This window comes from Choristoneura fumiferana, chromosome 3 (assembly GCF_025370935.1).
Source record: "Choristoneura fumiferana chromosome 3, NRCan_CFum_1, whole genome shotgun sequence".
Taxonomy (NCBI): Eukaryota; Metazoa; Arthropoda; class Insecta; order Lepidoptera; family Tortricidae; genus Choristoneura; species Choristoneura fumiferana.
The window spans coordinates 16,363,905-16,385,563 of record NC_133474.1 but is presented as its reverse complement, the minus strand read 5'-3'; the positions used below and the strand labels follow the sequence as shown (position 1 = coordinate 16,385,563).

Sequence of the window (21,659 nt, the reverse complement as noted above, 5' to 3'; positions counted from 1 at the left end):
AAGTTAATAAAGCCGTGAATACATAGCTGTGTTTTGAGCGAATTATTTGATTTGTTTTTTTCTCATTTCAGGTGCGCGAAGCATTGGAGCTAGCTCTCGAAGAAGACCTATTTGCTAAGCTAGTCTTCCTCTACCGGTCGCCGGAGACCATGATTAAGTGGAGCCGGCCGAAAGACGAAGACGCCGAGGAGCAGCGCGCGTTGCCGCCGCCGCCGGATCGATGAATGCACACGCACGCACATGCATAACGAAACGACTGAGCTTCGACACTACGTTGACGATACGTTCGTTACACAGGAACATTTGAAAAAGGCAACTTAAGCGGCAATTACACTGCGTCGTTCACCTAATGCGGTCGCCGAATTTGTTTCAAACTACTTCGGCGAACGAACGTCGTCTTTACATTAGTCTGTTCGTCTACTGCGGCGGCCATATTAAGGCGGTGGCAGCTGTCGCTCGCCGAATGCGGCCGACTACCGTGTTCTTTCCACTTTTGCGGTCGCCGCATGCAGCATGCGGCGAACGACTCCGTGTAATTGCCGCTTTAGCGACGCGTCTTCGAGCAAACGTTTCACTACTTCGCACTTACGCTCGTCAAGTATACTTGACTAAATAGTCCGAATACATCGATATATTCACTGGACATAATTGATGCGCTCAGACTCTGAGATAGCCTTTCAGACTAGCTTTTTAATATGAAATTTGTTTTTGTTTTAATGCTGATATGAGATAACTAAGCTATTACTTTACTATTTTTCTTTTTTTTTTATCAGTGTCCGTCTACTGGTTATCTTTTGTACTTTCGCCTTCGTGTCTAATTGTCCAGTCTAATCTTCCATTCGCTACTATTATTAGGACATTGGCTTGATGACTGCCGTCGTCAGCTTTGCCGTCAGTCTACTACATACTTTGCATATCTACAAGTTATACAAACACAAGTTTGATGTGAAAAAACTAATCTGTTGTGATTCAGACTCGTCCCCTATTGCATTTTGCCATTTTATCTTGGTACCGAACTTAGTTTTTAATATACGAGTAATTTATTCTTGTATCATCATTCACGTAGTTATCTTGTACATTTTATCATCATAGGTGTACCCAAGGTTTATCTAATATTACGTCCCCACTTGTACCCACATAAATTACGGTTTTAGTTTACAGAACCTTCATAAGTCATCATTCTAATATTGCTCTCTATATAATGTGCGTCTTGTATGTTTCTGTTTCTCTTAAAGTATATTTGCTTGAATTCGACTGACATGCTATTACGACTAATGACTACAAAATAATGTCTACAAAGGCTGTCTTTATTTCATCGAAAATTGGTGAAACTTGTGGCCGCTGAACATTATTTTGATACTTAACATTTGATACATTTTCCTAAATCTGAATTTAGATAAGTACCTACTATTACACACTATTTTGCACTTTCCTTGAGATTCGAGTTAAAGACTAACTATTGCCTTATAACATTTATAACGCCGGTATTCTTTATATAAGGGCCAGAAATGCAATCGAACATCTGTGAACAATTACAACTTTTATAAAAAAGCCAACGAACTTGAAAATGAGTTAAAGTACCGTAAATATTTACTGAAGGCGCCACGTTTATGAATTTTTGTAATTCATCTGCCTGAATTTGGAACCAAAACAGTTTTTATGATCTGTATTCAACAGGATTTGTTAGATCGCTTTCCCACAACACAAGTATTTTTTCCCTGCAGCTAATTTTCTTTTCGCATTTTTTCTCGAACGTGATTTTAATTATTCATCTTTTCATGTAGCGATTTTTCATAACCCGTTTTATCATGTTCGCGTTTATTTTATTCGCATGTTTTAATCGCTTCGCTCGTCATCGTACCTAACGAAGCTACGTAATTTAATTTGCTAATAATAATAAAGCTGCAAAAAATATTTTTGAGACTGTTAAAACATCTGCTAGTAAAAATTTGCTACTTTAAAAAATACGAATAATTAAATTTGCGATCGTGTTCGTGACAAATTGCGATGTGAAAATTCACTTCTATAAGAAAAATGCTTCTGTGAAAATAAGATAACAAGTCCCCTGTACTCTATATTTATAAATAATTTAAGTATCCTTCGATGTTATTTTAGCATTGTGCCGAGTTTCCGGAGTTTCTGACAGGAGTTTAGCTGTAGATGCGTAAGTTGTACAGTAAAATCTATTTAAGAGTAACTGCTATACCAAGGTAAAAAACAGAAGAAGTTGGGACTAGGAAACATTACGTCAAACATGATTTGTAAAAATGCTTTATCGAAGCAGTACAAATTATTTATTTGATAAAGCAATTTCTTTTTCATTTTGTTAAATACACTGCTCAGAAATGTCTAGGTATCAATCACATGTAATTATTTTATTGTGTGTGTATTGCACAATATTTGTGCAATCATACCATGTGAATAAGGTAACAACTACGAATAACAATATTCTATTTATTACTTATTTTTTAGAAACAAAGGACAAGCTCTCTTTAAAATCGCTAGCGATTCTTTTCCATTAGACCATGATGCTTGTGCTTGCTATATTTATTTTATTGTTGGTGCTCCAAATCATATTGTTAAACATTATAACTTAATTGTTATTAACATTATCACCATTCGTTTCCAGTGTCTGCATTAAGCATGTATCTGAATATGTTATAGTAACAAAAATGAAAATATTTTAATCTCTTTTTGGGTACTATGCAATGGTAAAGTACTCTGTGATGCAAAATCCGTATTGACGCCGACTGTATAATGTACGCACACATTGCTAAACCAAAGCCGAAGTGCAGAATGTTATACCCATTTAGCGCGCTTATTAGCAATATTGCTTTTCAACATTTCTATTTGAAACGGCAATACAGCGCGATGAATGGTTGGTTAGCTGTTGTATTTCTTCGAAAATTTGTTTTATTTGTTGTTTCGTATTTTATCGTTTGTTGAATAATCATGCACTTTCATAATTTACAAAATAATATACCTCCAAGGTCTTATGTTGGTTATTGCATTTGATAAGTACTATTAAATACCTACTATTAATTAGAGATTAGAGTATTGTCCACTTTTATATTGTAAATGTTGTGTTAAGTAAGATGCATTTAATGTTGTCGATTTGTGATAATAAAACTAGAATAAAACATTGAAAATTAGTGTATTGTATTCATTTCCAGCAAATTACAAGTTATCCTTACGTTTCACTTAAAACTTATTATCTAGCTCACGACCATCAATCTTGGGGCAATGTTCATAGACATTAGCTCCTGGAACAATAATTTGGCAGCATACGGTAAACGGATCTGCGAAATTTGAGTTTTATTTTTACAGCCCTTGCACTCAAATGTATTATTGCGAAGGTTAGCTATTGCAATCAAACCGCAGAAGTTGCAAACGTGTATGCGGTAAGGATCAGAGACCTCAAACAGACGTTCGCGCAAAAATTGAGCTGCGCCATGAGCAATTTGGCAATCGCGTTCCATTTCACCGAAACGCAAGCCTCCGTCTCTTGCTCTCCCCTCCATAGGCTGACGCACTAAAATCTGTACAGGGCCTCTAGCCCTAGAGTGTATTTTGTCGTCGACCATGTGTTTCAGGCGCTGATAGTATGTGGGGCCTAAGAAAACTTGTGCATTAATTTTTCTACCCGTGTGACCATTATACATGACCTCATTTCCTCGCAAGTGATAGCCGTATTCTTGTAGAAGTGAAGATATTTTCTGTACGTTTACTGCGTCGTTAAACGGAGTAGCATCGCCAATTTCACCCTTGTTGGAAGACACTTTCCCTTGGATACATTCAATTAAATGCCCAATTGTCATACGGGACGGGATAGCGTGGGGGTTAATAATGATGTCAGGTGTTAGACCTTCACAAGTAAAAGGCATATCTTCCTGCCTGTACTGTATTCCACATGTACCCTTTTGGCCATGTCGCGAAGCAAACTTGTCACCGATTTGAGGAATTCGTACAGATCTTACGCGAATTTTACAGAACTTGTATCCTTCGCTGTTTAATGTTAGCATGACTTGATCTACGATTCCAGTTTCACTGTTACGTAAGAATGTCGAAGCATCACGTTTTGAATAGCGTTTGGTTGTACCCTCCAACTCATCATCATTTTCTGGTAACGTAATTGTTTTTCCGATCACCACGTCATCTCCTGATACGCGAATCCCTGGCGCAATTATTCCATCTTCATCTAGTTTGTCGTACAGAGCATTTCTCATGCCCTGGCATGTTTGTCGTGTTGGTTTCTCAAATTGTTCTTCTTGGTCACCAATGCGTTTTGATTCAGAATCTTTATAAGAACGGTAAAAAACAGATCGGAAGAAACCCCGTTCTACAGCTGATGCATTCAAGATGACACTGTCTTCTTGGTTATACCCAGTATAGCATAAAATTGCCACAATTGAATTGATCCCAGCTGGTAATTCTCTGAATCGCAGGTACTCCATGGACCGTGTTGTGACCAGTGGTTTATGCGGATAGTATAAGACATGAGCCAGAGTGTCCATTCTAACATGGAAGTTAGTAATGTAAACTCCCATAGCCTGTTTACCCATGGCACTTTGGTAAGTGTTCCTAGGACTTTGGTTGTGATCAGGAAATGGAATAATTGAGGCACACACTCCCAATATCATTGCGGGGTGAATTTCACAATGGGAATATGTAGAACAATATGCATATTCTTTTATTTGTGCCAAATCATCTGGACTCATGGCAATCATGACAGTTTCTTCTTCTAAAGTGTCAATATATTCAACAACTCCACTGGCAACTAGATTCTGCCAACCATAGTTGTTGTAATCTCTCTCTTTGAGGCTGTCAATGTGCTTTTTCTTGAGCAATAATGTGCCATTCTCTACAATCAAGAGAGGGCGGCAAATCCTGCCTGCGTCAGTATATATACGGATTTCCCTGTCTCTTATGTCTCGAATCATGCTCACTTCTGAAACTATAATATCCATTTGTCGTCGAAGCTTGCGCAATGTTGCCATCAACTGTTCAGGGTCTCGATGAATTCCGACCCAGCATCCATTGACAAATATTTTTGTAGCATCAGCAATGGCTGAAGGTGCTATTTCCTCCAAATTTTCCATGGACCATTCTTCCAAGAACTCCAAAATTGGAGATGGCTGGCTTCCAACAGAAATGTAAGCCATCAGTGCAAGATTTTTCACAAGGCCCACAGCAGCTCCCTCAGGAGTTTCTGCAGGACAAATCATGCCCCATAGTGTATTATGTAACTGACGGGGTTTAGCTAGTTTACCGTCACGTCCGATAGGCGAGTTCACGCGTCGCAAATGGGACAGAGTTGACGCGAAAGTTAACCTGTTCAATACTTGAGAGACACCAGCCCTAGCTTGATGGGCTTTTTTCTGATCTCCCCAGTTTCCTGTAGCAAGGGAATATCTAAGGCCATCTGTTATAATTTTTGTTTTGATAGCCAGCTCCAAGTTAAAGTCTTTTCCTCTGTCAATGAATTTTTGTGCATACATACGGACTTCCTTCAACAAGTTTTTGAATAATCCTCTGAACAAGAATGCCAACAGGGGACCAGCTAAATCCAATCTTTTATTTCCATAGTGATCTCTGTCATCTAATTCTCGACGACCAAGTGCAGCTAACAAGAGCCTATGCACCATGTAACCCAGGAAATATGCTTTTTTAGTCTCACAGAAGTCAGAAACACCAACATGCGGCAACATCTCTTTCTGTAAAATTTCTCTTGCATACTTTATCCTCTTTTCCTTTGTGACTCCTGGTCGAGCTCCACGGGATCCAATGAAATTGAGTGCTACACCTTGTTCTTGAATAACAAAAGCTTCATCCAGTGACGGTTTCACCATCTCCATCATTTCAGGATCATCAAAGTCATAGATAATGTGTTCTAAAATATCTCTATCTGCTACAAAGCCCAGTGCTCGGAATACTATCATAATAGGTATCTCTTGTTTAATGTAAGGTACAATAGCAATTATCCTTTGCCCAATAGCAGATTTTTTGATACTTTGACCACCTCGAGCCATCATATTGACCCACAATGTGGATGTTGGTCTTGAGCTATGCTCTAGACATGATCTTATCTCGGTTTTATAAGCATACTTTCCATCCTTCATACTAAATACATATACAGTGTTAGTGGCCATTTTTTCCTGTGCAATTAACACTTTTTCTGAGCCGTTAATAATGAAATAGCCACCAGGATCAAGGGGGCACTCATTCAACTCTGTCAAATCTCTGTCAGTTAGATTACTCAGCAAACAGTAAGTTGATCGCAGCATAATTGGGATTTTACCAATAAATGTCTTTTGATGCTGTGTTTCAATAGGATCTTCATTTTCTTTTACAATCGTTTTAGTTATATCAACATAAAGAGGCGCAGAATACGTCAAATTACGAAGTCTAGCTTCATTTGGCATCATTGGTGATGGTGCACCATCTTTCTCCCAATGTGTAGGTTTGGAGAGATAAATTTGATCGAATTTAAGCAGATATTTCGGTGGTACTTCTATTTCACCAGAAGAATGTTGTGCTTCCGCTTGTAATTCAATAGGTGGTGAGTCTTCTACAATACGCTGTACAGACATTTGAATGAACTCATCAAAGCTGTCTAACTGCTGCCGTACCAAACCTTTCTCATCAAAGTATGCGTTGATGACAATCCAGCAGGCTTCCTGCCAAAGCTCGGATGAAATTTCTTCCACATCTTCTTCCTCGTATTGATCGTCTTCTGTATCGTACATCTTGGTTTTTTTAGTTGATGATTGCGTACACAGTTATTTCGAAACACAATGGCGTATACTCATAACACAAGCCGACATGACATGGCCGCCGTGCCCAGCCGTGCCGAACTGCCGACCACAGACTACTACACGACTACTAATTTTCTCTATAGGTTAGGTTAGGTACTCCTACTAGTAGTACTAGTGAACTACTATGCGCAACACTACGGCAGCAAGGCTACTACGAAACTCGAAGTTGGTATCGTACCGTCCCTGTCGCTCTCGTATTAAATAGTATAAGTGTCAGAGGGACCGCACGACACGAACTTCGAGTTTCGAGTTTCGTAGTAGCCCTGCAGGGCTGCCAACTTCTTCGTATCTTGCGAAATTGCCATTTCTAAAATGAATTATTTTTTCCCAATGGTAGCATTGGATTTGACATTACTTTTTTTTTCAAAGAGTGCATTTCTATGGTGTTTGTTTCTAAACCATTCAGCCACTTTATGAGTTTAACTCAAAATAAGAAAAATTAATTTGTTAAAAGTTTGAAAAGTTTCGTAATCATTATATAGTACAAAGCAATAATTAATTATTTAAAAGAGTGCTAAATACTTTGAATTTTATTTACATTTTTGTTTAACTTGATTAGCTATTTTAAAAGGGGTCAAAGGATCGGCTGGCTTGCTTGCACTGCCTGCATTGTGATTGTGAGAAACCGACTTTGTGGCTGTCCGTCCAATTTTGATGTTTTGTTTGAGGTTTTCTTTACGAAAGCGAAAGATTATGATTCATGCATCTAAAAAGTGTTGATTATCAATTACATATTTTTTAAATATTGACGTTCATAGATACCATGGATCCTTCAAGAAGAAACAACTTTGAGGAGCAACGTTGTATACTTGGACTACAAGATTTGAAATTATCCAACAAAGATGAGGACGGCACTGAGCAAGCGCACGGCGCTGCAACATCGAAAACAAATTCCCTAGCTAAGACCCGGCCCGTGGGAGCCATTGAGAGCTTTGTATTGGATAGTACACAGAATAACAGGCAAGATTACAGCTTTTACGAGCGATCAAATGTGATAGCTGCATCGAAATTCGCGACCCCTAAGCGTGTGGAAACGATCGCATCTATCAACAAACGCGATATACATACGCCAGCGCTTCCCACGAGCCCTACGAGGTCTATTGATAGTAAGTCTCAAAGGTCGCTCAGTTATCAAACGGAGGATCTTTATGAGATTCCAGCCAACCCCAATTCTCAGTTTCCGCCGCCTGTGTACGAAAACATAGAGTACTACGGCGAGCAGCGTTCCCAGCAGCCGCCGTACTTTCACCAGCTGTACCAGGCGGGCGCGCCCCCGCCGCCGCCGCCGCCCGTCTCCGACGGCTATTACGACACGCGCTACAGCAAGGCGCAGCCCCAAGTACCCGTTAACTGCAAGCCCAAGCCAAACCCTACAGTTTATGAAAACATGCTTTGTTCTGATGGTGATACAAAAAATGAATATAAACCACTTCAGAAGAATGAACAAAGGTTTGTACAGCAAGGATCTGTACCAGGGCCTCAAGTGCCTAATATTGCATCAAACAGAAGCATTTCTCAACTGCTACTCAATGACAAAGGCAAAACTGAGAAGGTACCTCCTCCGCCACCATACAATTCACAAGAAAGCCCCAGTGGTGATTACACAGTTATGAAATCAGCCCCACCCAAGTACACTGATGTAACTGCTTTGCTCAAAAATGGTACCTCTACCAGCTTTGACAGCAAGGGAGTGCCAATTCCTTCAACTGCTATTTATGCGTCTATAGCTCCTAGTGCTCAAAGACCAAAAGCTAATGTGGCTACTGAGGTTCCTGTCAGCCAGACATCAAAGTTTTATCACACAAAACCAAACAACAATCCAGGAACAGACAAACCCCTAATTATAAATGGAGGTTATGCTCCTAAATCTACAACTGGGAATCGCATGCAAATAGTAGAGGATACCAATGGTTCTGATTATGTTTGCATGAGTGGAGGTTTGCCAGTTGCTGCTGTGGCTGCGGCCAACAGAGACAATGTGTCACTAGGCTCGGAGTCAATGGGGTCGCGGAGCCTAGCATCAGGGATGGTGTCACTGTGCTCGCCAGCACAGTCTCCCGCACCCAGCCCTACGCCAAGCTCCGTATCAGCTGTGTCTGGGGTGTCAGGAGTTTCAGGCGGCTCACGCGGCTCCCGTGGCTCAGGCGGACGCGGCAAAAGTCTGCTGCCCTTCAGCATCACGCCACCGCGCCCCGCCGGGCCTAGTGAGGCTCAGCGTAAGATTGAGGAATTGACTCGCCAGCTCGAGGAAGAAATGGAGAGACAGGATGAGGAAGGAGAATATTTTGGTAAGACTTTATTTTATGCAATACATTTTATTGTTGCTTTTTTCCTAGTAAACATAATTTGTATTATTTCAGGTATTTGCCACACGTGTGGCACGGGCGTTACGGGCGCCGGACAGGCATGCCAAGCAATGGGCAATCTGTACCACACCAACTGCTTCATCTGCTGCTCATGCGGCCGTGCACTGCGTGGAAAGGACTTCTACAATGTACATGGGAAGGTCTACTGCGAAGAGGACTACTTGGTAATACATGATTTTCAATGATCAGATTTCCCAGTAATTAACCTCACACTCAGTAGGGTAATTGACTTCAAATTTTTTTAAATGGTGACTAGACTTTGATTTATTGTTAAAAACAAACATAATAATTGACTTCAAACATTATACTAATATGGATATGCCCCGGGATTCCACGAATTATATTGTTGAAAAAGTTTCTGATTATATTACATCCAATAAATGTCAGTAACATTTTGGTATGTAAAATAAATATTTTCACAAAATAAGCATATGTGCATACATAATATAATAAGCGTTTAATATGTATTGGTTTGCAATAGTTATTCTCTACAATTCTAAAAGTTATATTAGGTTTAATAACTCTTTGAAACTGACATACCAAATAGTCTTTGGGTATGAATAAACATAAATAAAAGATCAGTGTTTATCATTGATATTGATAATAGAAGCTTTTACTAAGTAAGACAGAATCAAATCACACTTCACGAAATTTCCAATGTTTATTTATATTTTTAATAAAGCACCAATATAGTATTATACATAACATCGAATTAAGTTAGGTTAAATTAAGACTTAACATAAAACAGGAGCTAGAGATTGCAAACCTTTTAGGCACCGGGCCCGGTCACTGGATCCGGTTAGTAAACCCCGACTCGTGGTGCGGGAGCACCAACTCTTAGATGTACGTTGGCATGGCAACCGCTGCGAGCTGGGGGTTGTTTAAACTTATAAAAATGAATAATTACTAATACTAATGTTACTTTTCCGTCCATAAGTAAAAGTAATCAATTCTGTATCAAGTGTGATTTTGAGACTTGAGTGAGACTGATTATTGTGATAATTGTTCATAAGCCAGTTTGAAATAAATATTAACCTTGAATCATTGTCTTTCATAATTCATAATTCATAATTCATTTATTTGCAATAAGTGTTCTCTATATATAGTTTTTTCCACATATAATGTATAGAAAATTTTCATAGAATACTTTAAAGGTTTCATCGCTAACACACAACCCGGCCGGGTTGGCGACGAATGCAACCGGGCCCGGCCGGGTTGAGAAACATAGCAGGTTTGCAATCTCTAATAGGAGCATAGCACTTTATAATAAATACATATTTTACCGAAACTTTATAATATATATATTTTTTTAATTTGTATATCATTTTATTCAAAAGAAATCCGGGTATGTTGGTCATATCCTTATTACGTTTTCTACTTGGTATCCCACCATGTCGCACCGGGAAATCCGATCACTGATGATTTTATACATAAATCATATCTCATTTTTTACATGTTAGCAATTAATTTAATTGTACAAGCATATTTCAATGCATGCTATAATGTGTTCGTTACTGAGTCAGTTGAATTTATAGTTGGTCTAGTTTAAGTTCTCCCTATGATTTTTTAAACAAAAAAGAAAAAGCAAGGCAAGAGTGGGAAGCCAGTTATTAACACATAATCCAAAATTACATCAAGCCATTCAGTATATTAGCATGCAAAATGTATCAGTGTATTAGCAATCATATAAACTGAAAGAAAATATTAGCTTACCAATGCTGATACTACTCGTAGAAGATATAGGTACCTACAATAGGCAAAGGCATACAATTCTATTGTTTTGATTCTTTTACAGTACTCTGGATTCCAACAGACTGCTGAGAAATGTGCAATATGTGGACACCTGATCATGGAACTGGTGAGTTATTTATCTAAAACTTATTTCATATGTATGCGTGCATACTATACTGTATAGTATGCACGCATACTAATCTATACAACACTGATACTGGTAAGTAGGAAAGTAACTATATCGTAAATACAAACTGAGACATGGATGCACAGAAAAACCAGAAAAAGAGACCAGCATTGGGAATCGAACCCAGGTCCTCAGCAATCCGTGCTGCGTGCTATAACCCCCACACCACTGCTGGACAGGAATCTAGACACGAATTTAATTTAAATTTAGATTTTAAATTTTATTTATTTATTTTATTTATTTATATGGTTTCACGGGATACCCGTTAAAGTAACAAATTTGGAGTTGAAATAAAAAAATACAAAAAGACTCCAAAAAAAAAACAATCATAATGAAAGTAACTATGTCTGTCTGTCAGTTACCTCTTATGAAATTTTATATATAGTTGTTGATGCATAAAATAGGCAGTGCGGGTGCGGGTGCCAGGTACTACTGGGCGCCGCGCGCGCTAGCTCAATGTAACAATACTACAATACCATGACTTTAATTTACACCAGCACAATATAGTATGCAGGACAGAAAACAGAGGTACATGAAACATTTTTAAGGTAAGCAATAGGCGGCCATTATTTTTATCGATCTAAAGGAAAACTAGGCTCACTATTAACTTTTATAGATTTATGTGGTAGAAGTAAAAGTATCAGTATTCTATGTCTGTCATATTGTCGTTTGTCGTGACTAAAGGCAGGACGCATGACTCGCCCGGGGCGCCTGAATAGCTAAAGCCGGCCATGAAAATAGGCTATGATATAAGTTTTTCCGATTCGCCCTGGTACTGATAAGTGATTTGACGAAATTATCTGTGTGGTTAGATCCTGCAAGCGATGGGCAAGTCGTACCACCCGGGCTGCTTCCGTTGCTGCGTGTGCAACGAGTGCCTGGACGGCGTGCCCTTCACCGTGGACGTGGACAACAAGATATATTGCGTCAACGACTACCACCGCATGTTCGCGCCCAAGTGCGCCAGCTGTGGGAAAGGTGATTCCACTTATCTTATTATAGGTAGTTCCAAGAGAGTTGAAGTGAATGATTAAACATACAGCTACAAAAATAACTGATTGCATATAAGGAGAATAAATGAAATGAATGAGTTCATGTCAAAATCCTGCTGTCATTACACCACAATGTGGTGTTCCTGTGTGCGTGACCTCAACTGGTGGCACTACCTCTTCAAGGTTGTATTTACTTTCATGTGTCCCAATGGCTCTGATATGTTTGTTATCACAGTTTGACCTGCTTGTAATAGGATTTTCTTGAATTTTGGTATACAAGTTGGATGAAAATGCAAGTTCAGTCAACAAAAAGCTCTTGTCAAAATCAGAAAGCCTTTTTTGAATCTACACCATACAGCTTGCGGTATATCTTGTGATCTTTAGGAGGAACATACACTGCAAAGACCGGAATGGCGTTCTACGTTCGTAGAAATGTCGAACGTTTTAATCCGATGCGTTTGAAAACTTGAGGGTCATAGAAACGTTACGCAATAGACCCTCTGGATTTTATATAGTTTAATGTTCTCTGTTCAATTTATACGCTCGCGCCGATTAGAAGTAAACATAAGAACAAACGACGTCGATTTATCTATTAATAAACAAACATGTCCTTGGCCCATCTTTATCAGCATATAACTTCTGACAGCTGGTGAAAACTTATAGATTGATATTGATACAGCGATAGATACGAAAGATTCGGCAAATAGTACTAGTTTTATGTTTAAGAAAAGATAAGTTCTGGCAAGCAATGACTATAGAACCAATTTCGGCTTGCTAACCACATACGTACACGTTACACGAGAAAAAAAAACATTTTATATTATAGTAACAGTTTTCAACGAGTCCTAAATTTAATTTAATCGGAACATCTCTCTAGACGATAATATTGACATGGTCGGTAAGCCCAGTTACTGGCTTTATTGACATGAAATCAGCGAACCACGTTATATTGCCATCTTCCATTGATAATTTATTTCTATACCTACTTAGTGATTTAATTAATATTTGCATGGGTGTTCACCCTCCCCCTCTAAGCCCTCTTGTTCTGAGAGGAGGCCTGTGCCCAGCAGTGGGACGTATATAGGCTGGGATGAATGAATGGGTGTTCACAAATGATTGTGCTAATATTTCGCATTGGAAATCCTTATTAAATACGAGTGATATTTTTTCTTCCATTTTGACGCCTTAACTATTGAACCAATAGCCATGAAATTTTGCGTACTTACATCATATTATAGGTGACCAGAGTAAATAATAGGACACCTTTTATCCCGAAAAAATGTGCTCTCGCGGGCGTGCGTTAAACGAATTATTCGCAAACAAAGTCAAATTCAAATTCAAAATTCAAATTCAAATGATTTATTCAGTAAATAGGCCGCAATGGGCACTTTTACACGTCATTTTTTTAAACTACAACTTGCTTGCAACAGCTAGTTACATATTTATAAAATAACCTAAGTTATTTATCTATGCCATAACTTTTGCAGTCAATTTAAGTTGATTAAAAAAAATGTCATAAAAGCGAAAATATACATTTTTAAAGATGATTTGGCGGGGTCTTGGGAGTAGATCTCTACTTATAATTTTTGGAAATTGTCAATATTATTTACTTCGAGCTAATAAAAAAACAGAAACAAGCCGGCTAACACGATTGTTTATCTACAGGCATAACGCCGGTAGAGGGCACGGATGAGACTGTGCGCGTGGTGTCTATGGACCGCGACTTCCACGTCGACTGCTACATGTGCTGCGTCTGCGGGATGCAGCTCACCGACGAGCCTGACAAACGCTGCTACCCACTCGCAGGTCACTCACCTCACTATAGACACCCGGACAAAAAAGTCATTTCCCTATTGCAGTCGCTCTTGACTAAAACGTAACCATACTTATACCTAGTGCCATCCACGAAAACGCGTGATTTTGTCAAAATTAGACATTAATAACAATGTAATAAGAACCACGGCACGCGTCATCGTGAATGACTCTACATAAACCTACTTAACCCAAAACTTAACTTTGAAATGCATTCAGTTCTTTTTTTCCTAATTTTGCTAGGTGCCTCAAATGCATTGAAGCGTTTATAGTAATGTAGTAACGTTATGTGAAATGTGAACGCACAGTAGCGTTCAGAGTACTGGGCGAAGTTCTGGCAATGTATGAAATATTTTCACTGTCAGAACAGTACAATGTTTAGTACTGGGTACTTAGTCTTAACTAGTACTTAGTGAAAATTATACCTTGTGGAAAATGCTAGTTACGCGGTATTGCAGTATCACCGACGATTGGCTATGGGCTACTTTTTATCTCTATATTTCTACGGGATCGATATAAAATCCAAAAAAATTCAAACGCTTAGATTTGAATGAGACATGAAACTCGGCATCGGTTTTTTTATGCAACCTAAAAACCACGGACGGAATACACACGGGTTCTTTTGTGAAATCCCTAAAATTCAATTCAACTGCTAGACCAAGTGGTTTACGCATGTGAAGCCTTGTCTATAATAATAACCTACAATTGTATTGCCTGCAGGCAAGTTGATGTGCCGCGCTTGTCACCTGGCGTCCATTGGCGCGACGAGCGGGCCGGGCCAGCCGCCAGCGCCGCACCTCTCGCCAGCTTCCTACCAGTACATGGGTTAATATAATACGAGTACGTGTTCCTCACAACTATTGTCACACCGCATCGATGAATTAGCTCTACAAATGTATGAAAGAAGCGGTTGTTTATGAAGTGTGCTGATAAAAAATGACGAAGTATTGATAAAATTGACAAGTGTAGGTAAATTATTCTGAAAGGAACCCCCTAAGTCATTGGCCCCACTATTTCAACAATCATTAATATAATGACAGATTATACATTACAAGTAAGTACAATAATAGAAAACAGTTGTTATAAGTGTCTACTTATACTTCAAACTGATATCTAATAAATATATCAGCAATAACACTCGCTTCTGTCCACCAGAAGCCTTAGCCCGCTGGATTGAAAGGGCGATATCTTTTCTTTATACTTTATAATTTTACATCTACGCCAAAAGCTAGTGTATAATCGTACAAGAGCGATGTGTTATGGACTTGTTGCTTTTCGCTAGAAGGCTCCAGCTAATAGAGTAAGAGAAGAAATAAAGGTAAAGAAATTCCACATGGAAAACTAATGTTATAACTATAATTTGTATTATGATTGATGTGTCATGGTCATTGTCATGTGAGCCAATTTATACAGAACGTACCATAAAACCCTGACATAACCGGTTAAATGAAAGACACCGGATTACTCGCCAATACCGGTTATCTTGGATAGATGATATAATAATACGCTAGTAATTCGATGTCTTGCATTCGTTTTGTAAGACATTCTTTTTATTTAGATCCTAGTTAATTTACACTTCGAGGATATTCGTGATTTACCATCGGCCAAATCTACCACCTAAAAGTTGATAATCGATTGCATGGCATAAAACAATAATGCCAATAGAGGGCCTGTCAACTTGAAAGTTCGACTTTAGCGACATATTCATTTGATAGGATAGGAACTTGTTTAAAAATTGACAGACCACTTATTTGGCTGATGGTACATCTTTATCCACGAGCCTACGACACATGCGTACAGTTGAGTGCAAAAAATGGACTTATATAACCCTTCAAAAGTATGCACCACAGACTTATTCCGATGTGATAAGGTCGTGGTAACATATTTTTGAGTGATTTGAATAGATACATAATTTTGCACTTGGCTGTACAGGTTGATATAATGTACACCTATCACTCTGTCTTTCACTGCATGTTTGTTGACAGTAGAGGTGGGTAAATCCGGATCTGAAGATTCAAAAGAGTCAGATCCTCAAGCGGATCCGAATCCCTTAATGACTCCTTTCAAATCTTATTGACTCCGGAGTTACTAACTCAGACTGGATCGAGCGGCTCGCCTCGCTCGTGATCGCCGTCACGCTCACTCACACTGACTCGCTCCGTCCGCCGGCTTTCGCTCTCGCTCGGCTCGGATCGGATCGGCAGGGCTACTACGAAACTCGAAGTTCGTATCGTACCGTCCCTCTCGCTCTCGTATTAAATAGTATAAGTGTCAGAGGGACCGCACGACACGAACTTCGATTGTGGAGTTTCGTAGTAGCCCTGCGGATCGGATCTTGGACTTGGATCTTATTATCTATGTTTGGTTGGTCGGTTCGGTTCGTAGTAGCCCTGCGGATCGGATCTTGGACTTGGATCTTATTATCTATGTTTGGTTGGTCGGTTCGGTTCGGTACTCGGACTTGGAGTAACGAACGAATCTTTCTCTCTCTCACGAATCTGTACTTCAGTTCAGTCAGCGGGTGGGGCACCGCAGTACCGTACCGACACCGACCGACCGAACCGAGCCGGGGCGGATCGGCCATAGATAAATTAATAATCGCTCAAAAGAACCGGAGTCAATAAAGGAGTCGGATTCAATAAGCGGATTCGGTACCGACACCGGAGCTGGATCTAGTGAGTCAGATCACTTCGCGGAGTTGAGATTACCCATGTCTAGTTGACAGTCTCAAAGATTTTAACGATTAAAAGAAAAAAAGTAAAACTCTTAGTTAAATGATGTTTGAAATATTCGTTTTTTCAGCTTTAGGGACAGGGTTCTTTTGACGACTCTAAGTCCTGCTGTTTGAAATGGTTCGGCAGTTAAAATCTACCTAATAAGGTAGTCCAGGTTATAATTTTTAAATTAGATTTAACAATAATTCGCTGTTTTTAACGTGCGTGATTCATTAGCTATATTTAATTGTTATTATTTAGGAAGCCAAGGCATTATCTATTCTGTGCCAAGGCTCATTTCATCAAACTGTGCTTTTTGTACACGCCGAGAATTTTATTACTTTTGAGGATTCCTAGCTTGAGGCTAATAGATCACATTGCTTTATAGGCGAAATACACTTTGCAATTTATACGGATCGGATACTAATACATTTTAATTTGACAAGCATCTTAATATAAAAAATAATGTATAAAAATTAACTTTTAACTTACCATTTGGAAAGTAGCGTTTGTATAAAACTTATCCGTAGGCATATTAGATCTCTCAGAACAGAATTATTAGTTTACATTCATTGTGAATGGGCCGTTTTATGTGCACTATTTTCCAAAAGGAATGTTGAATGTTTGTTTTAACTCAACATGAAGTAGATTTTATTTATTGCTCTCTTTTTTATGGTCACTTAAGTTAGATGAATTGAAAGTTATACTAATAAAAAAGGCTCAAAAGGTAAACGATTGACAAATCACATTTATGTCATTTTCACTCTTATCTAGGACATGATATTAACGTTGTTAATAAAGCGTCAAAGGGAATTGCGTTTATAAAAGAATTGATTAGATTTATACTTAATGGTGATACAAATAAGCTATGGTAAGTATTAAATGTCACTACACAATTAGGTAAGCGCAACAAAAAATTAATGTAGGTACCTAAATGTTATTTAAGTTTAGGATAATTTGTTTTAAAATACAAATAAAGGGCAACTTGCATGAAGACTTAGTTTTTAAGTTCATGTTATTTGTTTGAGCCATTAGTGGCATATGCCTGTTATAGATGTGATATGATCAATAGACTGCTGTGACATTTTATATACCGTACATACGTACCGCATACTTATATGTTGTGCTGTTTTATAAAACTATTTTAAAATTTTTGGAAGCGTGTTATGAATTATTGTTTGTTGAGCAGTGGTGAGCGGAAGGGGAATGAAATACAATACTTTCGTTTTCTACTGTTGGGTAAAAACCGGAAATATTGTCTTACAAATTGTAACATAGATGAGTGCACCGCTACAGTAGTCCGGTCGTGCAAACCCTGCTACCGTAAATGAGGCCTAATTATGTTTTCCCATGGTAAAGTTTGTTAGGACACCTTTACCTTTCAATAATAAAGTTTCTAAGGCCATCCTTAAATTATATGTAAAGCCTGTTTGTTTTTTTTTTTGCATTTGTTAATATTTAGTCACAATTACTAGAACAACCTCTTAATGTTTGACGCACCTAAATACTTTATAGATGTCCCCGATTATTTGTGCCACTAGATGCGGTAAACGTTGCTATGCATTTATTATGCTTTAAACGCCATAACGGCAGCACTCCTTAGGAATAAAGTGGTCTTGTAGTCAATCTTACAAAATTAACTAAAAATAAAGTGGAGTAAAAAGTACCTTCATTTATGTTAATAATGATGGCGCTATAATACATTCCAGATGTGTGCTGTCTTGTTGTGTACTTAATCTTAGATTGTTTGTACATATTGCTGCGGAAATGTGATTATTTTATAACCCCTTTATACAAAAATAAAGATGATTTGTTAAGTATAAATACCTTTTAATATTTAAATAATATTTAAACAATAAATCATTCAAAATGTACAATAATATTTTTAATAATTTATAGTCTCCTAGTCCTATTCCATAAGTAAGAAATCTATACACTGTGAAGACCCTTTTTTGGCTATGCTACATAAATACAAGTTGTTCCATAAAAGTATTACCTTCCAAGAAGATTTATTTGATAGACCATCCATAATTACGTCGCGGTAAATTTGAAACCACTGCCAAAGTTTTAGACACAGTTTCCCCTCTTTTGTCATATGTATGTATTGATATAAAGATTGCAAATATTTTGTTTGTGTATCTGTATCACAAATCACTATACTCTATTTTTTCTGACATTACTCAAATGCAGTAAATATTTTTTTATTTTTTCAACAGAGATACATATAATGCTTGAAAGAATGAAATCACATTACAACTACTGATTGTTCGAATATTTGAACTCAAATCTGCTAACAAATTTTTAAGTTACTGCGTAGGCACTGTGTTGTATTAACTTACTTTCTCTAATGCCTTTACATTGTTGTTTCAATAGTCCGCAATGAGGGCTATCGTTTTTTTTCTCAGTAGATGGCGCACTGTTGCGTGAGGTATTTAAGTATGGCTTTCAAAGTCTGTTATTACGGGCGTGAAAACAAAGTTTAGATTAAAATCATATTTAATACACCTTAAAACCGTACCATAAAAATATCGAGCATGCCACAGTGTTGCATAGTCCCCGTTTTGATCGGAAAAAAGGGAGGACAAAGGTTTCCGAAAGACAAAACTGTCTCAAAACACAGACATTCATTGCCCCTAAAAGATACAACAAGGTTGATTCAGGAACGCATATTTGCCATAATTAATTTCAGATATTGCAAAATATTCACAAAATTATTCTAATTAAAGATTTGACATTTCGGAGACCTCACGCTACACTAGCGCCTCTAGTGGCGAATTCATACGCGATAGCCCTCATTGCTATGGTCACCTGATTATGTTTAGCAGGTTGACAGGTTGACGCAGTATGTCCCACTCAATCGGTAAAGCGGATTTAATGCCCATAATGAGCAAAGAAAAATAGATCTTAGGGTGACAAACCTTTTTTACTCCGATTGTACATGCAAAAGTACCGATAGTTTGCGTAACACTAGGAGGGACTTGTTACGTCAGTTTGGCATCTGTCATTTGAACCATGTTAGTAAAAATAGATTATAGACTCTCTACCCAGCCCCTTAAACATGCGACGTAATGGATGCAATGACCCCTAACAGCACTGACCTAGTGGACACACATTAAAGATCTCCACCAATTGAATCCTTTTTAATTTCTACCTTTAAGCCCTGAGGCCATATTGTCAAAATACTTGAAATGACAATAATATTCACTGCTTCTTTCTGTCAAACAGTAGATATAGGACAATCCCGATACATGCTGGTGAAACATTACTAATATGATATGATTTAATTGGCAGGGATCTTTAGTTGGAAAATTAATCTTAGTTTATAAGGGTTAAGGTGGACAGGCTACTTTTAAAGCCCATATTTTCAATCATTATGATGATGATGATGTGTCCCTCATTAGGGATTTAGGATCAATATAATAATGTTATGAAAATACTTCATCACATTCATACTGTTAATTTATGTTGTGCGTTGCAGAAGCGTTAACACTTTCTTGTACCACACAACAGCTGCTACTGGCTTATGATAAAACATTAGTGCCATAGCCCAAGGTGATTTGTCGCAATTATTTGAGCACTCTAAAAGACAAGTCATATTTAAGTCCTCTTGCATCCCTGCAAAAAGCTGCCTTGGGCCATAGTCCCTAATCATCACCTCACTATAACAGAGTTATGTTTTTTTTACTTTGTTTTTAATGTTTCGCATTTCTGTTTTGTATTTTCGCATCTCATCCATCACCTTGGTTCCCCGCTGCTTCATGTGGGTGTGATAATGTTGCTTGCTTTCATTGAAACGGTCTTGAAGATTGTCTTTCTTTTCCTGCAGCATCTCCTTGAGCCGTTCCCGTGAGGGCACTGGCTTGATCCAGCCTATTGCTGTTAACTTCCTAATAGCATATGTAGTTCCACCTAAAACAAAAGAAATATATGTTTGCTTCCAATTTCATAAATTAATATATTGTCATGTTTATGTATTTTTAACAGACTTCAAAAAAAGGAGGAGGTTCTATGTTCCAATGTTTGTATTTTTTTTTAATGTATTTAAGTCATAATTACCAACAGTGACTGCATAACGAAGAGGTGTTGCTATTTTGTAGAGAGCAAATGTAAGTGCAAAGTAGCCAGCACTGGAGTCTCTTAAGGGTGCAATGAGTTCTTCACTTACGCCCAATGACTCTACCATCCCCAGAATGTCTACACCACTGGAAAAAAAATATACTCAATCATCATACCTGTCATTATATTTATTAGGGTGGCACTGTTTTAGTCCTATTTGACAAATACAAAAGTTATACTTTTTAGAGAAATATTAAGAAGCCAAAATGTCACCCTAATAAGTTATTGCATCACAGTTTGATTATTACCTTCTGACTATATAGTAGAAAGTTCCCAACCAAACAGCTGAAGTTGCTATATGCACTGGGCCTAAGACATACCAATAATCTCTGTACATTTGCTTAAATTTCTGAAAGAGGCCTACTTTTTCAGGTGGGTCCGTCGACGGTGTGCCACCAGCAGCAGCATTGCTTCCTTGTTGTTTACAACAAAATCGAATTTGGATTGGCAATACGCTTATTTGCTTAGGCTCGTTCAGGGGTTTCCAAATTCGGTTATTCTGATAGCTGAACCCACTAGATAAAACCCTTATTGGGTACTGCATCGATGCACTACATGTTACCGGTTTGGTTATATTTAGAAGAAACTTGGAATTTCTACAAAACAATTTAAGAGAATGAGCCATAATTTGAAACTATTCGAGATAGTTTACGGGTACATTATATTTTTAATGCGATTAACTAAATCTAAGTCGTATAAACTTCACGAATGAACTTGTTTTTCTTGTCTCAAAAATAAATTATTACGCTTCGTTGACTGACTTGCCTTGCCTCTACTACTCTACTGAACGTCAATGTCAATAACGTCATGACGTTTCAAGTTTTTTTTAAGATGCGTATAGACGACTCAACGAAGGAAGGAAAGGTAGCGCCAACTCAGGTCGCCAATGATCCTTTCCTATGGAACTGGGGCCTTATTGTGTTGTC

General features: G+C 38.1%; 4 protein-coding genes across 12 annotated transcripts in view; 2 read left to right on the top strand and 2 right to left on the bottom strand.

Annotated features, from left to right (window-relative positions):
* The window catches only part of Piezo (piezo type mechanosensitive ion channel component), a 58,906-nt gene extending 55,754 nt beyond the window's left edge, over nucleotides 1–3,152 (top strand). For all 9 annotated transcript variants that reach the window (XM_074085934.1, XM_074085938.1, XM_074085932.1 and 6 more), the window contains one exon: nucleotides 72–3,152. In XM_074085934.1, the coding sequence (XP_073942035.1) occupies nucleotides 72–224 (153 nt within the window). In that variant the 3' untranslated portion in view covers nucleotides 225–3,152. The remainder of the gene's footprint in view (nucleotides 1–71) is intronic.
* Nucleotides 3,138–6,882, bottom strand: Polr2B (RNA polymerase II subunit RpII140). Its single transcript, XM_074085939.1, has one exon. It carries the CDS (start codon nucleotides 6,744–6,746, stop codon nucleotides 3,216–3,218), a length of 3,531 nt encoding a protein of 1,176 aa, XP_073942040.1. The 5' UTR covers nucleotides 6,747–6,882; the 3' UTR covers nucleotides 3,138–3,215.
* Nucleotides 6,883–7,247: 365 nt separating this feature from the next.
* jub (LIM domain-containing protein jub) lies at nucleotides 7,248–18,497 on the top strand. Its single transcript, XM_074085927.1, has 6 exons — nucleotides 7,248–9,103; nucleotides 9,176–9,345; nucleotides 10,977–11,039; nucleotides 11,912–12,077; nucleotides 13,757–13,897; nucleotides 14,624–18,497. The coding sequence occupies exons 1-6, from the start codon at nucleotides 7,579–7,581 to the stop codon at nucleotides 14,731–14,733; spliced, it is 2,175 nt and encodes a 724-aa protein (XP_073942028.1). The 5' UTR covers nucleotides 7,248–7,578; the 3' UTR covers nucleotides 14,734–18,497.
* Nucleotides 18,498–19,679: 1,182 nt separating this feature from the next.
* On the bottom strand, nucleotides 19,680–21,182 carry LOC141426772 (uncharacterized protein C18orf19 homolog A). Its single transcript, XM_074085928.1, has 3 exons — nucleotides 21,098–21,182; nucleotides 20,674–20,819; nucleotides 19,680–20,526 (listed from the first exon to the last, which is right to left on the bottom strand). The coding sequence occupies exons 1-3, from the start codon at nucleotides 21,139–21,141 to the stop codon at nucleotides 20,288–20,290; spliced, it is 429 nt and encodes a 142-aa protein (XP_073942029.1). The 5' UTR covers nucleotides 21,142–21,182; the 3' UTR covers nucleotides 19,680–20,287.
* Nucleotides 21,183–21,659: the final 477 nt, after the last annotated feature.

What these genes read in the sequence shown, in the direction of transcription:
- LOC141426772 (XM_074085928.1), bottom strand. Translation starts at nt 21,141, where the DNA reads ATGCTGCTGCTGGTGGCACACCGTCGACGGACCCACCTGAAAAA. An exon ending in CGACGGACCCACCTGAAAAA is followed by an intron (nt 20,820 to 21,097) that starts GTAGGCCTCTTT and finishes TTTTTTTTCCAG; the next exon opens with TGGTGTAGACATTCTGGGGA. An exon ending in TCGTTATGCAGTCACTGTTG is followed by an intron (nt 20,527 to 20,673) that starts GTAATTATGACT and finishes CTTTTGTTTTAG; the next exon opens with GTGGAACTACATATGCTATT.
- jub (XM_074085927.1), top strand. Translation starts at nt 7,579, where the DNA reads ATGGATCCTTCAAGAAGAAACAACTTTGAGGAGCAACGTTGTATACTT. An exon ending in ACTGCGAAGAGGACTACTTG is followed by an intron (nt 9,346 to 10,976) that starts GTAATACATGAT and finishes ATTCTTTTACAG; the next exon opens with TACTCTGGATTCCAACAGAC. An exon ending in GACACCTGATCATGGAACTG is followed by an intron (nt 11,040 to 11,911) that starts GTGAGTTATTTA and finishes CTGTGTGGTTAG; the next exon opens with ATCCTGCAAGCGATGGGCAA.
- Polr2B (XM_074085939.1), bottom strand. Translation starts at nt 6,746, where the DNA reads ATGTACGATACAGAAGACGATCAATACGAGGAAGAAGATGTGGAAGAA.